Source organism: Pelecanus crispus, chromosome 2 (assembly GCF_030463565.1).
Source record: "Pelecanus crispus isolate bPelCri1 chromosome 2, bPelCri1.pri, whole genome shotgun sequence".
In the NCBI taxonomy this organism is placed as follows: domain Eukaryota; kingdom Metazoa; phylum Chordata; class Aves; order Pelecaniformes; family Pelecanidae; genus Pelecanus; species Pelecanus crispus.
The window spans coordinates 29,907,856-29,925,084 of record NC_134644.1 but is presented as its reverse complement, the minus strand read 5'-3'; the positions used below and the strand labels follow the sequence as shown (position 1 = coordinate 29,925,084).

Below are 17,229 nucleotides of genomic sequence, written 5' to 3'. Positions count from 1 at the left end.
TAATGAATCATTTTAAATAAAGCCCTGCTCCTGCAGTTTCTTATACGAGTGGGGGCTTCCACTCAAGATAGCAAGACCCTTCAGTAATGAGATCTGCTTGCAAGGAATAGGGCCTGAGAAATTTTTATATATTCTACATATATGTCTATATGTATTTGCACACATACGCACACACGTGTACATATACTCGCACAAACATGCACACACAGAGATTTATAAATATATGTATATATATATATGTACATATGCAAAGAGACAAGATTGAAAACCATGTCAGACTTGGAATGTTATCCGCTTGTCAGAACCATTTAAACTACTACCTACACAGTACATATTGAAACTCAACTTTAAGATTTTTTATTTTTATGTACAGTTCTTTTTTTTCCTCTGGAAATAAAATATCTAAATACAGACAGACTGTAATGTTGTATATGTATAGCTTTCAACAATACTTTAGCTGAATAAATGCTTTGTACATAGTTCTGTCTTTTAATGGAGTTTACAGCTACATTGATAAAATGGATTCCTCATTTCCTTGATTGTTTTTAACCAATAACAAGCAGAGAGACAATTACAAGTTAATATTAATAAGCAGCTCAAATAACACTGGTTAAATTATGTACAATACAAACCATTCATACAAATGAAGACTAGGATATTGAATTTGTTACAATATTTTGTAATAAAGATAAGACAGCCACTTATAACTTACATGTTCTCTGCCAGGCATTTTCCTTCTAGAGATCACTTGGAGAGTTTTTAAGTAGCTTAGCTGGCTTAAACTCAACCAGGTTTAAAGAATCAGAGCTTAAAGAGTCAGAGAAACAAGAAATCAGAATGTCTGCCCACATGTAAATTCCAAATGTTTTCCCATCTTTACTAGTAACAGGCTCGCTCCACGGAAAAAGAGCCACTTAACACCACCTCGAATGTGCCTACTGTATGCTGGAAAAAAGTCACAATGCTTTGCTGTGTTCATATAATAAGGAATACTGAACTCTAGACACACATTTTTCCCATTTTAACAAGCATTTACTCCTACAGTATTATTTACCAGTACAGCTACTCCAAGCAGTAGAATGCATGAGTGGGGATTATTGATTGGCGTGTACTCAAAGGACTTTCAAAGAGATTTCCATAACAGTCTGTGTTAGAAACCATTCTCTGTCTAGTTAATCCATTTTGCTTGATGATAGGTTATCCTGAAACCTTAGATATCAGACAATGAAAGCTCTCTTAACAGGAATCTCAATAGATGTGAGCTGAAAAGAGTGTGTGTCTCTCTGTATGTGTATGGTTTTATTTCAAATCCATAGCGATTGACAACTAGATTGATACATGGAGCTGACTGGGCAAAAATTACATTAGATTGTTTTCCACTAACATATTTGCAGCCATTTGACATCAGTAGCAGCAGGTAGACACATTCCAGGCAATAGATGTGGCCTTCCTCCTTGAGGTTACAGCCCCGTCATATGACCTCTTTTATTCCCCAGGCTTCAGTCTCAGACATGTGTTGGTCTTCACCCTGATGGGAAGTAGGGTGTGTCACTGTGGTAGTTGTAATCAGGACACACCTTCTGTACTAGTTTATAATCTGTACTATAAAAGGAAATGTAAATACAGATTACTTTAAAGGGCTTGGAGCAGAGCCATGACACGTGGCTCTGGGTCTGCTCCTGATAACAGGTTTTTGAAGGGTCATAGTTGCAGAGTGTGTTCTTGGTAGCCTTGTCAACCTTTTCATACTCAATTCGACAGTTAAAGGACTTGGAATCTTTGGCATCAATCACCGTCTGTTGTGCCAAGTCAAATTCCACTATTTTTGTAGGGGGCACTAGGCTCACAGATACATTCCCTTGACCAGTGGAGTTATGCCTGAAGTAAACACTAAACGTCCCATTGCCATGGTCAACGATTTTCCCCGTTATTAACAGATTTAGCTTCACAGTCTTGATGTTAGAATGAAAATCACCCCAGCCAAACATTTTCTTAAATTTCCCAGTCTTGACGATGGGCCGTCTCTTTGCTCTGGGCCGAGGCTCTTGCAGGTCTGTGGAGTTCCTCAGCCAGTCCCAGAGATCTTGCTCAGAATAAGTTTCTGGGGCATCATATCGCAGGTCCAAATCTGTATCATTTTCCTTTCCACGAAAAGTCTGTGACAGTAGTCGGCTGATGGACAAGTCTTTGCTACTTTCTGTCCATATGTGCTTTAGTGTGGATTTGGAGCTTCCTGATTTTAGAAGTTCTGTCTTTCCTCCATTTGTTAAATTTGCACAGGTAACCTGAAAAGGAAAGAAGGGAAGAAGAAAGAAAGGATATATTGAGATATGTAAAACAAAACCCATCATTCCCACCTGAGACGAAAATGATCAGACTTCAAAACCACAGGAATTTTTTTTTTTTGAGAAATTAAATTGTATCTCTGTATTCAGTAAAACAAAACAGAAACGTCTATTTTCCTCTTCTTTCCAAGTAGGTATTACTTAATCCTCCTTTGCCAGTCTTTTACACTGGCCTTCAGATTTAATCCCAGCCATTCACTTTATTCTTCAGCCTGAAAGCTACTTCTGTTATGATCCCTGTAAGTGATGAGTATGTAACGAAGTACTGCAAAAACTAAGGTACATAGCCACGTCATCCTCCAGTCTGTATGTGCCTTTCACTGCCATTTCTCATCTCAGAGTGAAGTACTGTTGCTTGAATGTTCACTCTGCAAAGTGACTGTCTTCCACCATCAGTCTTCCACCATTCATTTATTTTTCTGCCCCTAGAGCCCACTGTCAGGGTGCTGTCTTGGTGGTGCCAGTCTGACCATGCTCAGAGTCGTGTCATTATAAATCTAGTAATAGTAATATAATTTCCCTACTCCTTTTGTGAGTACACATTGGTATGTGTTCTTAACTGTGACCTTCAGTCACAACTACAATATAAATAGTAGAATAATTAAAATTTTTATGAGTTTTGTGTCGACAGCTGTACATACTGTGTGCTGTACCTCAATTAATGCAAGAGGAGTCACAGTCTTTTCTTACAGTCCCTTACAGATTAGCTACTGATTTGCCTTGTCTGTATCTAGTATGACATGCATTTCTCCTTCTTCACTTCAATTCTTTTTTCACATCTTCCTCCCCAAACCAAAAAGTGATCTGTGCAAGACAGAAAGCCATTTGTGTATTGACTAGAAAAATAGGGCCACCAATTTAAAAGGAATAATACAAAAATCCTGCAAAATCACATTTTTAAAAAAGACAAAATCTTGCACCAAGTTCTACAAAATCATAAACTTCAGACATAGATTTTCATTAATTTAGTGCCAGAGCAATTTGTCTTATTTATTTTTTTTCTCTTTGCCTTAATTGTGTGGAAAACAGAGAACAGATGCAGCCTCGCAGCTGTCTAACATGCAGCACTGGTAGAAAGCTCTGACAGAGCATAGCAGAAAGGGCTGGAATTGGCAGGGGGCAGCAGGTGGATGGGAAGGGACCAACACCCTTAGTCCCATTCCCCCTAAAAATTCACACCAGACACACTGCCACATTTTGTAACATTTGGACTGCTCTGAAGAGGCCATCGAGCTTCGTATTTCACTTTTCATGGCTACATAGGAGATTCTGCTTTATTATGCCTGTTTTATTCCTCTGTGTTCTGGCACTGATTTATGTGCTCCTATCACACTTGCAGTTATATCTTTCTCTTCACTTAAAAATGAATTGAGTGTATCCCCAACCCAGGAAACCCATTGGAAACCAGCTAGTATTTAAATCATGGCCCCTCCCTACTGGTACAACTGGAGGTATATGTCACGGAGGATATCTATCACAGCATGGCCTTTTCATTTCCTAACAATCATGGAATTGAAGCATGCTTTCATTAACTTCAGTACTTTTTCAAGGTCAGTTGAAGGCACATATATAAAATCAGTCTAAATTGTCTTAGTACACTGATCATAGAAGGAGGTATGCCCCCAGCCTTTTACAGGAAACAAATAGGTAAATAAATCTCTCACATCCCACACTATACCTCCCCAGTGCATTTCAGGTTGGTGGGCCACTAAGGGTAATAGATAAAATATGGGTTTTATTTAGGATTGTGCGAGAGATTACTTCCTCCTCTTTTGAATGGAAGGAAGGATTAAAACACAGGCTACCATTTTGATAGCCAGTTTGTAGCTGCATCTTAGCATCAACACAGTAAGCCAGGAGACAAGCTGTAATGAAATGCACTGATGGTGCACTGGTTAATGAAGCAGCAATGAAGATGTCACAGGGAGAGAGAAAGACTCAGAATATAATTTTGCTGTGGCATATAGGGACGGAGTGCAAAATAAGAAAAGAAATGTGGTTAAAAGGAAAAATGTGCCTGTCTAGCATGAATCTGTCAACCTGCTATGAATCTAAGCAGTTAGCTAGCAGAGCTAGTATACCTGCAATCTGTAGGTAAGATACAGATTGCTTACCACTATATTTTTCTTTGCTCACAGCTTGTTTTTCCTTTGTTTTCCCTTCTGCATCCAATGATTTACATTGCATAGGATTACACTACAAGTTCCATGTAACAAGATGTAACAGTATAAAAACCTTTTAAAGGAAGGTCTCTTTTTTTCAGTTGTATAAAACTGAACACCAAAGAAAGGAAGCAGGTATTTTCTGAAATAGTTGCTGACTGATCCAGTACATGTGGTTTTTTGAAAGCCAGTATATTTCATGGAAATGGATGATTCAGATTCCATGCATGCTATAGTGCTTCATACTTGATCTAACAAATAAAATTGATTGTTGCTGTCATTGATTTTGTAATACCTGAAAGACTTCTGGTCATGCAGTTAGCCCCGAGACCTCTGTTTGTGATTTTTAGTGTGGGTAACTGGCTGCATTCATGATTAAAGGCCTGAACCTGCCCTCCCTAGTCAAGTGTCTGTGTAAGCCCTAGAAAAAACAGCCCACAAGGGTTAATAAAAAAGCTCTAGAATTCATTGTTCTTCACTAACATTTTCCAGCCAACTGCTTTTTCATATACTGTTAGTATACTATGTGCTATAGAAAGTAGCTATATGTATCCTCAGAGACTCACACACCCAATAATACAGAGCATTGCTGTGTAATAGAATTTCTGCAAACGCAGCAGTTATTTTCACATGAACTAATCCATGATTTTCTTCCATCTCTTTTCTTTCCAACCACAAGGCTGCAATAACACAGGAAAGATCACACAAATCCATGAGATTTTGCGCTTAGTCGTGTGAAAACTAGCTTACCGAAACATAGACCTATTTTAGCAGTGCATGAAAAAAGAGCCAATTTAAAATGGCTAATGGAGAGCTAAAACACTGAGCAGCCCAAATTCTACGGTGGCTTTTTTGTCCTCTTCTTTGAGTATATTTGCATATAATTCAAAAACTTGCATACCCAACCTTATCAATTAGTTCACTATAACAAGAGTTGCCTTCTTTTCCACAGCCAAGTGCCACTCCTAGATGAAACATTGAAAAGTTTGGCCCACTTGCACTGGGCATGGCTAGGATAGAGTTCTTTTTCTTCAGAACAGTTCATATGGTGTTGTGGTTTAGATTTTTGACCCAAACCCTCATAACACGCTAATGTTCTAGCTCTTGCTGAACAGTTTTTGTACAGTATCAAGGCCTTCTCTGTTCCTCTCTTGGCCCCTCAAGTGAATAGTTTGATAGTTTGGGTGAGTGCACAATAGGTTGGGATGGGACACAACTGACCAGATGACCTGAACTAACCAAAGAGATATTCTATAGCACATAACATCATGCTTAGCAATTAAAAGGAAAAGAGGGGGGTTGGGGGGGCTAGCCATCCTTTGCTCAGGAACTGGCTGAGCATCACTCTACCCATGGGAGGTGGTGAATGTTGCCTTTTCATCACTTGTTTTGTTCTCTCTTCTTCCACTTATCCTTCACTTTTTAAGCTTTTTTTTATCTTGACCCCCAAATTTTCTTGCTTTTATTCTTCTTTTCCTCTTCCCCTGTCCCACTTGAGGAAGGGGGAAAAGTGAGCAAACAGCTGTGTGGTGCTTAGCTGCCCACCTGGGTTAACCCGCAACACCTCTACAGTGCAATATATCAATGTGCAAAAGGGTTGAGGAGGGGGATTTCCTCCATGACTGCATATCTAGAAATGGTTTTGGATGATTATGATGTCAGCAGTGTCTGTATAGAACAACAGTAAGGAGCAAAAAGATTTAGAAATGCTTATTCAATGCTACAAATGTCAGTGGAAAAGCACTCAGCAAGCACAGCAGACTGACCTTTTTGTTCTGGTCTTGAACTTTTAATGGAAACTATGAATTTCCACTACCTAGCAAAGTTTACTGATACCAAAAAGGTACAAGGAGCTGACTGCCTGGTAACTCTTTTCCAATGGATAATGACAAATCGTTATTCCATTTCTTCTGCTGCTTCTAGGAAGGACCAAAGACAATGGATTTACTGGGCACAATGTCTCAAAGCATCACTAAAAAAGACAAAGGAATTGATCTGTAATTCAGTTTTTACACCATTAAAATAGAATACTCCATTCATTCTGTATGCTCCTTTTAGAGGGTGAAGATTTTTTTGTGATGATGTTTAACATCATTAAATGTATTTTAATGAATATGTGTAGTTCATTTAGGACTGCCTAAAGGATAGGCAGTTTCTTTCTCTCAGAAATTTTGGAGTTCTCTGTCAAGACACTGAGCCCTGAATGCTTTGTCAGGTCAAACCTGGATATTTGGAGGGGAGAAAACAAAGTTGGAAAGGGATCTCAGGAAGCCATGAAGGCCTCAAGTGGTGATTTGGCCCTCTTCTTAGTGTAAAATCAACCATAGGTATATTAACATTAATTTAAGACTGATCAATTTGAGATTTTAAAAAATAATCATTCAAAGAGGTACAGAATGCCTCTTGATTTCTCACTCTTTTCCTTTTATTCTAGCTCTATTACAGTTCATTACCTATAATTACAGTATTGGTTTAGAAATTATGTATTTATTCCTCTGAATGTATGACTACTTGAGGGCAAATGAAAATGTAAGCAAACAATCTAATACTCAAGGTAGAAAATCTCTCTCTTCAGGTAAATAACTAATCAGAACCAAGATCATTTTTGCTGGCATAGCACTATAAGAATTTGGCAGCACTGTGTTTGCATATGCCCTGTATACAAGGATTCAGAATTTTCTTTCCTCGGTCAGATATCTCAGATACAGCATGGGTAGGAGAGTACTGGTGGACATAACTATAAGCTAGACTATTATTAAGACAGGACAGCACTCAGAAAATTTTAGCTGGATCCAGTTTCCCCACATTAATCCTGTTGATGTAATGGGTGGAGGAAAATCTGCACCTAGTTTATTATGCTACTTTGATCAATTTTTCTTGATATACCTGTCTACACACTGTACAAAGTTACTGGTGGCATGGAAACATTTTATTCATTGAATTATTTCCAGACAAGTCAAAGCCAATATTCCACAGAAATTTGACCATAAACAAAGAAATTGGGAATGAAAGTTAATGGAGACATGATTATAACAGGGGGGAGTAAAACACAGAAAACACTTGCACCTGTTACAAACCAATAATTCAGAGAGGACAAACATGGAAAGCCACACACATTAATATTTCACATAAACAGACCTCTCTGGATTTAACTTTCAAGCCTTTTTGCTACATGACATGGAAAGAATAAACATGTGGATTGGTCCATCAAAAAATGCAAACTCAGATGAATCTGACAAATGGAACAGTAAATCCTAATCTTCTGTGTCAAATGAGAACACAAAAGTGACTATGCAGGATCAAACCAAAGACTTCTCCCAAGTAGTTAGCGATAGGACGAGAGGAAATGGCCTCAAGCTGTATCAGGGGAGGTTTATGTTGGAAATTAGGAAAAATTTCTTCATGGAAAGAGTAGTCAAGCATTGGAACAGGCTGCCCGGAGAGGTGGTGGAGTCACCATCCCTGGAAGTGCTCAAAAAATGGGTAGATGTGGCACTTTGGGACATGGTTTAGTGGGCATGGTGGTGTTGGGTTGATGGTTGGACTGGTGGTCTTAGAGATCCTTTCCAACCTTAATGATTCCTAGTTTTTACCTTCATTAAAAAATAATCCATCCACCAAACCAGGAAACATGAAAATACAACTCTACCCTTAATTGGTTTAGTGGTGGACTTGGTTGGTAGTGTTAGGTTAATGGTTGGACTGGATGATCTTAAAGGTCTTTTCCAACCTAAAAGATTCTATGATTCCATGACTCATTTAGAAAAATGTCCTGTCTCCAATAGCAGCTATAAGAGATGCCTGGAGAAGAGCAAGAACATGACAAGCATATGATAGTCCTTTAATTTCTTCCCATCTGTCAAATCTTTCTAGTTTCCTCTGCTAGATATGGTTTCTGTATATGGTTTCTGCTTCTGTAACTCTCAGCAGATTCCTCTTCTATGCATTTGTCCACTCTCCCCTGACCCTTTGTTAAATTTTAACCTCCATAACATCCTTCAGCAATGAGTTCCACAGCTCTTCCCTCTTACTGTTTGTTTTGAACCTGGCTCCTGATGCCTGTTTTGGAGAAGCCTTCATTCTCCAGATGGAAAATTCAGTCTCTACCCACATTTCCCATGTTGAGCTTTGCTGCTACACTTCACATATTTATTCTACAAATATCAGTGAGTGGAAAATTTGATGATTTCTAGCTACATAAAGAAGCCTACTTCTAGACCACCAGTACAAGCCTCAGCTATATATATTCATAGTGGTAAACAAATATTGATAATTTCTCCTACCTTGAAGTGCCAGCCTCCTGGGTCACACAAATAATTCCTTGCACAGAAGCCGTTCCATACCTTTGAATTTCCTTTGTTTCCTTCTCTAATCCTCCTCAGCTCTACTCTCAGTTCTGTCTTTGAGATGAGGAGCCCAGAATGGCACACAATAGTCAAGATTTGGCAGAACCATCGTATTTTATGGTGGCAAATGGCCTTCTGTTATTTGTTCACTCTTTTTTTTCTCTGCTAATTAATAATATTTTATTTGATTTTGATCACTAATGAGCACTGAACTGATGCTTGTATGGAACTGTCATAACCCCAAAATCTCAATCCAATTTATATATGAAGCTGGGATTTATTTTTTCCCCATGTGTTATATTATTACATTTATTACCACAAAATTTCACTCCTTAATTTACTGCTTATTTACTAATTCTGATAAGATCTTTCTGCCATTCCTCACTGTTGGCTCTTATCTTTTCTACTCTGAAATATTTTGTGTCATCAACAAACTTTCTCACTCACCTTTCCCAGGTCATTTACAAATATACTGAACAGTCCTTGCACACAGCCCTGCAGAATTCGTATGGTGACCTCCTTCCATTATTGACGATAGAAAAAGAAGCATATGAAGTTTTCAACAATATTTTGTAAAGCAATCACTTGGGATCATTCACTTAAACATAAAAAAAAATAAATTTTTTTTGTCACACAGAAACCAAAGGGAGACTAAAAATTTGTTACTGGCTTTAAGTTAGGAAATTGAACTTAATAGACACTGTTACTGCAATTTTTGTGTAGATCTACCTTAGGATTCATAAAGATCAGCTTAATACTAGCAACTGTGCTCAGCTCAGCTTTAAATCCTGTATTTTTCTTGTTTTAATCTATTAGCTATTGTGATTGTTCCAAATAGCCCTTGTTAGAAAGAAAATGTGTCTACCTGAGCTTTTTTCATCATTCACAAAACAGAGGTTATGCAAGACTAGAAGCTGATATAAATTCAGTGAAATTTAACATTACTGAAATTAGAGTGACTATATCAGTTGATATCTGTTTGAGATCTGACTAAGAATCAAAGAATAATTAGAAAATTTGTACCCAAAGAAAGATGAAGGCACCAATAAAACAGTAGAGACACTGCTTTGTTTAGAGACATTATAATTCTTAACAGTTGTTGATGACAAAATATTAAGATATTGCAGTGGGCTGTTCTGCAAAAGAAAAATAACTAGCACAAGTTACAGCTTTCCAGTGCTCTTCTACACAAAGTAAGTTGTCTGTTATAGAATCATAGAATCATTTAGGTTGGAAAAGACCTTTAAGATCATCCAGTCCAACCATTAACCTACACTACCAAGTCCGCTCTAAAGCAATCAAGGGTAGACTAGACTAAACCATATCCCAAAGTGCCACATCGACCCGTTTTTTGAACACTTCCAGGGATGGTGACTCCACCACCTCTCTGGGCAGCCTGTTCCAATGCTTGACCACCCTTTCCATAAAGAAATTTTTCCTAATTTCCAACCTAAACCTCCCCTGGCGCAGCTTAAGCCCATTTCCTCTCGTCCTATCACTAACTACATGGGAGAAGAGACCAATAAGAAGAGACTTATAAGTAAGTCTGAAAACTAGCAAGTCTCAAATAACTTTCAGGAAATGCAAAGGTGATAAAACACTTTCAACAGTTAGTTTCCAATGAGAATACTTAAGAATTACCATGTCAAATTTTGCTTTAGAGTCTCCTCTCTCTTGCATTCATGTTGACTGTGGGCTAAGCTGTGACACTGCCACAAGCCCTGTGAATGGTAACAGACTGATAAAAGAAAGAGGGGGCCTGCCACTACATATTAGGAAAGAGTCAGAACATGTTCTGTGCCAGCCCAGTCCATGATCTAGGGTGGAAATCACCTCACTGATCCCCTCACTCACCTGGAATGCAGGTCTTAGGTCTAAACTATTTATCTAGGCTTATTCCATAATCAAGAGAGAGAGAGAAACAGAATGAATTACCTCCTCTATCTCCATTAGCTATTGATGAACCTTCAAGGACTGAATAAATGCTCTTCATCTAAATGCCTAAGGGTAAGCAAGAAAAATCTGACCGATGGTGCAAAGTTTGCCCTGGAGAGAACACCATGGAGACAACACAAAGACTGCAGGCTGGAATCAGGACAATGATTGCTCTGTCTAAATGCTTTCTGAAATGCCCTAGCCACGTTCAAGTCCACTGCTCCCGATACATCTACAAGCATGCTCAAGCTTGTGCTGTGTTACTCATGTAGGAAGGTGTGCAGACTTGCTAGTATTACTCCTACTTTCTTTTAGATATATGAAATTTCCCATATGGAGGTTTACTTTCAGAAACAGTGCAGCTTTGTACTATTCTGTTGTCTTTTGGGTTTGATTTAATCATACAAGTAATTTTCACAGGTATTTAGAATCTGAAAATCAAGTCTTCTTGAGCCTGTTTTGCTCACTAGTGATTAGAAAAAATGTTTCATAAGCAGGCTTTTAGAAAGTGTTTAGTCATCTAAAGATACAGATAGGCATTTGAAATCAATCAGACTTACACTGTAATTATGGAGACATTTCTTCAGGAAGCAGTGCCTTAGCCGATATTTTTCTCTTTTTCCTTTTTTACTGCTTCACTTTGCCAGTACTGCCCTCTCAGCTGTGGCACTACAGCTCTTTCTAAGAACCTATGGCTTTCTTTTTCCTTTCATAAACTTCCAGAGTAGAAACCAGACTCAGAATTAAACATCCAGGCTCCTCTAAGTGCCTGGAGAAAGCTGGGAACTTTGAACTAGGAACCAAAACCACAGATCCATGGCAGGAAGCCATGAAAAGCCAGCCCGAAGAAATGTTCCCTCCTTTTCCTGGAAATCAGGAGAGAGGACAGGCACTGCTGTCACTCTTGTCTTTCCAAGAAGCAATCTCATTGTTTTTCCTTCAAAAAGGTAGCGCCCAGAGGAAAAGGAAGTTATTGCAGTTGGCAATTTAATTTAAGAGCTTGGGAACATTAGCAAGTCAAACCAAAAGTCCACCTAGTCCTGTACAATGTATCCAACAATGGCTGAAAGTTTATTTTTGTCAAAGAATCTAAAATCAGGGAAAGAATATACTACTTCTACCAGAAAATCTTTCCCATCTTCAAACCTTTGCAGATCAAGGACTTCTTAAGCTGGATTTGTGGCTATGAATTTAATAACCTTCAACAAATATCACTTACAAGAACTTGCCTGTCTCTGAAACTTCGAGCATCTGAGACACCCTGTGACTAGTAGTTCCACCTCTTACCTTCAGACTTGCTAAGGAACCCTCTCCTCCTGTTTGTTTGAACAAGTCACCTACTAGCTTCAGTTGATGCCACCTAAATTCTTGACCAGCAGGTCACAGCAAAATCTAGCATAGCAGCAGCATTTTTCCTGTGGGGTTCAGGCAGAAGCTTGGTGCCTGAATCCTCAGGCCAAGCAGATCTGTAAAAATTTATGGCTGGCACCGGGAGGGTTTCCAGGTCAAAAAAAAAAGGTGTTGTCTGAGCTACAGGTAATTACAGAACTAGGCACCTCCAAAGGTGGTAGTCAAGGGGCAGCATAAAACTATGTTTCTGGAATACATAGGAAATGTATGGACTCTCCCGGCTCAATTTATGGGCCAAATCCTGACCCACCACTAAAATCAATTGTAAAAATCCTAGAGGAGCCGAAGGATGAACATAGTGTGCTATTATGTAGTTTGTTTTCATTTTCTTGCCTAGTTAAGGCAGCATGGAAGGTGTTTGGTTTGTAAAACATAATTTCTCTTTCAATTTAGAAAACATTATACTATCCCATATAATAGTCTGTGAACTGAAAGACCAAATGAGTTACAATACGCTGTGAAAATCTTCACATTACAATTTTACAGCTTTCTGCTTTTTGCCTTAGAAGTGCAGGAATTCAGCCCAAATATTTCTAATGGTGGAGATGCGAGTGAATTTATAAAGATTTGGGAAAGGATTGAAATATAACTGTATGAAATACCCTATTAACTCTTGCCCTATGTTTTACATTTTTAGAAAGAATTTAAACTAAACTCTTGAAGCCTGCTGCCTATGTTGTCATTAAAGATTTTTTACTTCAGTGGATTATGACTTTTGAAAATTCACCCCATGTCCATTCAGCGGGGGATTAAACTTCCATGGAATAAATTAAAGTGGGTTAAAAATGTCTAACAGTTTTAAGACCCATGTATTATACCAGTACCACAGAGTGCTGCTAACTTTGAAATGAAAGTCTAGCTAGGTAAATAAATTTTGTCAAGGATCTATTGTTCTCATTCCACATTCCTATAAGCCTTTTTTTATTAATATTGGCTTGCCATTTTTCTGCATACATGTAGAAAGTAATATTAAGTAAAATTAGATTTTATATGAAAGGCCACAGAGTAACATTTTAATCAAAATTTGCACTGTAGTTTGCTTTACATATAACACACTGAAGAAAATGTCCATTTTCATGTGGCTAGACATATCTTCTGAAGAAGGTGAAAAAGAGTATAATATGTTTCACGCTGGTTAAACAGAGGATTTCCCAGTACTATGTAATGGACAAAGCCACTGTGCACTATTGACATGCTCTATTAATATTACTAATTTTCCAGATACAGTTTCCAATCACCCACTGTTAATGTAAAAGGTTAATAAAATTAAAATACTCCCACATTTTACCTGAATATTTTTTTTGCTACTCTGTCTTACACCGTATTTTTCCAAAGAAAAGCGTTAGAATGTTGATACGGTTGAGTCACTTTCCACATATATATTCATGGGTGCATTCTAGAAACCTGAATTTGAACAAAGATGTCTTTTGAGGAGATTTAACTCCCACTGATATTGGCAGAGTGTACATTTCCACACAAAGAAATTGTATATGTGTATGAGACGCTCATGAAATAAGAAAAAAGGGCTCGCACAAGTATATGAAATTCTATTGCAAAAGTACAGATTCCTCTCATAAAAATTGCCTGTTCACTATGAGTTATCCACTTATTACAAACAGATGAATACTTCAGGAAAGGCATTTTTTAAAGCACAGGGGAAGCCATTCCACAGTTCAATAGGAGTTTGGCATATTCTTTCTAACTTTTATGCCTTCGTCTTCACCTTATTCCCTTGCCAGATATCCTTACTGACTTCGCAGAAGTCTTCTGTGATCACAAAGACAACAAGGTTTTCTTCTCTTTGAATTTCAGTGAGAAGCAGCAATATATTCCCTTTCTAACCCTGTCTGTTTAATAGGCATCGGTCATTCATTCATTTGGTCAATTGATATCAAAATCTATTAAAATCCATCTCTGAGGAAAGAGGTGTGTTTCTTTAATGTTGTTCTGGTAAGGAAGGGGAAGATTAAACAGCTATTCTATTGGAAGGGTACTCAATTTTTATCGATATTTTCTTGGTGGTTTTGTCAAGGTCTGCTAGTTCTTACGGGGGTCTGCTCAGCAATAAGCAGCATGCGGGCACTGGCTCTGCTGGGCAAGCCAAGCACTGCACATTGCTTTCCTGTCTATGACATATGCAAACACATTGCAATGGTCCCAAAGTGCAGAGATGTTAAAGAAATACAGATTGTCCTAGTGGAAAGTAGAAAACACCACATGTTACATATTTACAAGATCCAGGAAAAATTTATTCTTGATCCAAATGTGAACAGAACTCTACTATCAGTGTACATTTGCTCAGTTGGGATGTAGAGACACCAAGTAGCCTCAGAAAAAGTACTACCCTTGTTTGCTTACCTAGCTGGTCTTTCTGTGACTCTGGACACATGTATCACACGAGACCTATTATGCCATTAAGAGGAATACAGTTAGAGAGTACTAGAAGGGGATATCATACACCAATTTCTCTACCTCTTCTAAACTAGTAATACTCATTCAGTATGGTACTTCTTTGCAGTGGTTATCCTTGAATGTACACAGACCCATTTTTAGCCCTATTGGTACCTTTCTGAGTTGATCCAAACAGACATTGTGAGGGAACCTAGCACAGCCAAACGAAACAGAATAGAATACCCAATAGAAAATCAACATTGTCTGTGCCTGATAGTAGTCTTGTATTTTCTTCCTGCAATAGTATCACACCTAATTAAAAGTGAAAATTAATAGCCAGCAGGATTAATCAAATTCCATATGCAAATATCTGGCTCATGAGAGCCATGGTCCAATTGCTAGTACTATCACTAAGGTCATTAATTTAAATTGAGATGAGTTAAGAGTCCTTTGGGCATTGACACATAAGTTGAAGGAGGTTATTCATTGCTAAGTTTTTCACACTGAAACGAAAAGCTCAGAAAGAAAATACGTGAACATAGCTTCAGCACACCAATTTCTAGGATAATGAGCAGTGCTGTGAGTTTGTCTGTGGAGGACCATGAGTCCTCTCCTGTAACATACAGTAGTTCTGATACATTGCTTTAAATTCATATTAAGATGTACTGAAGCAAGTTGAATACAACACAGTTCAAGGTCTATTCTGCTGAGCGCCTTCAAATTACAGAAAGATTTTTCTTTTTTTAACCAAAACTTGAGTGCCAGTTTCATAAGCCCTTCAGAGACTTTTCCAGTCTTCAGAAAAGGTCCAAATATTTCCAGTTAGCAAGAAATTTAACTTATAAACAGAAATATTGGAACCCTAGAGCACTGGTTATACTAGTGCAAATACAGTGCATTCTCAGTTTACCATCTCTTCAGCTCACCTCAGAAGTAGCTCCAGTGTCTTGATCCATAACTGCATTTCTAGGCAGAGTGACTAGAAGAAATGTAGTCTTTAAAGAAAAATTATATTGGAATGCCCTACACTTATGAACTTTCTCCAGATGCTGATGGCTGAAATATTTTAAGTTGCATAGTAACAGAATGACTGCAGAGTAATAAAGTAGTGTTGGCATTATATTACTTTTCCTACATAAAGATTAAAAACATAAAATTTATTATTCTGACCTTGTATCACAAGGACTTCTCAAGTATGTAAAAAAATTCAACCGGCCTATCAAAATGGACTTAGACTAAAGGGAAACCTGCAAAGCGTGGTTTCCAGAATTTTTTTGAAATTTAAAGAAAACACTGGAGTCCAAAAAATTAGGCTAGAATCCTTACAAGTTTGGGTTTTATTCAACATGTTTTCTTAAAGTATTCTTAAAGTGTAACAAATTCAGGGTTCAGGGAGAATCAGGCATTATTGGGCCCAAATCTGCATGAGTCAGGAAATGCAGTGGTACTGAAAACGGACAGAGAAACAGGAACTTTTCATACCAAGTTCCAGACAGCCTTAATCCTTTTTGACTGATACTTGGAACCCACTCTGTGACTGTTCTGACCATCACCACCTTGACCACACTGAATTATTTGGGCCAGTTCTTTCTGTAGTTCCATTCGCACATCTCCTGCATGAACAGGACTTCAATGGAGTGATTCAGACAGGAGTTAAGGTCTTTGCCTTTCAGAGAATAAACATTTCTTCAAATACAGGTCAAGATCACAGTATATTAATATATTCCTATGTCTGCCCAAAAAAGCAAATAGCTTTTTTCCATTGTCTCATCCCCTATATCTGTGTGGCTGAGCAGCAGCACAAAACAATTTAACCTCAGCAAGCAAATTTCATTTGTTACCTGCCAAATGCTGATACAAAAGATAACTATGAAAAAGCAATAAAATCCTCATTCTAAGGCAATAGGTAGCATGCCTTCACTATAATATACTTGCTAAATAACATTCAATGAACTCATAAAAGCATTTAATTTAAATACAAATGCTTAGCGGTTCCATTTTTCAGGGAGTAAATGACACCTTTGCTTGTGTTTCTTTGAAATGCGTTTGCAGACTAGACAGCCTTTCAAAATGCACAGTTAGTGTTATATATTATTACTATTACTGCAATGCTCAAGGACCACCCTGTGGTCAGGGTTAGGGTGTACTAGAAACTAAGCATATATAGTCACTGCCCTAGAATGCTTTCTCACTGAAACAGATTTGGCAAAGGCAAAGCTAAAAGAAGAAATATTGGTGATATCCTAAATCAATTGCAGTGCTAAGAGTTAGTACAAATCTCTGGCCTTTTCTTTCCAATGTCATATCCAGGATGTCCCAAAAAAGGTTGATTCCAATAGCTGGTTGAGTTACAAAATGCTACTAGGTGTTTTTAAAAGGATGCAGGCTCAAGGAAACAAAGTCAGCTCAGAAGTGAGTTGTGTTATTGAACTCACTAAGTCCCTGTCATGAAGAAGTCTGAAACCCATTTGTGGAGCATTAAGAGGTCCAAGTTTTCTCCAGGAGCAGGGACACCTGCATTCAGTAATGAGAAATGTTTGACTTGTTCCTCTGATAAAAACGATAGTGAGAGTAATCATACAAATATAATCTGTCTTCCAAAATGTGAATCCCTCAATTCCCCCTTTATCCTTCAGCTGT

The 17,229-nt window shown here is 38.0% G+C and overlaps 1 protein-coding gene across 1 annotated transcript in view; it reads right to left on the bottom strand.

Moving 5' to 3' along the window:
* Positions 1–1,523: 1,523 nt before the first annotated feature.
* NXPH1 (neurexophilin 1) overlaps positions 1,524–17,229 on the bottom strand; it is a 144,952-nt gene continuing 129,246 nt past the window's right edge. The window contains exon 2 of the mRNA XM_075705963.1: positions 1,524–2,285. Within this exon, the coding sequence (XP_075562078.1) occupies positions 1,524–2,285 (762 nt within the window). The remainder of the gene's footprint in view (positions 2,286–17,229) is intronic.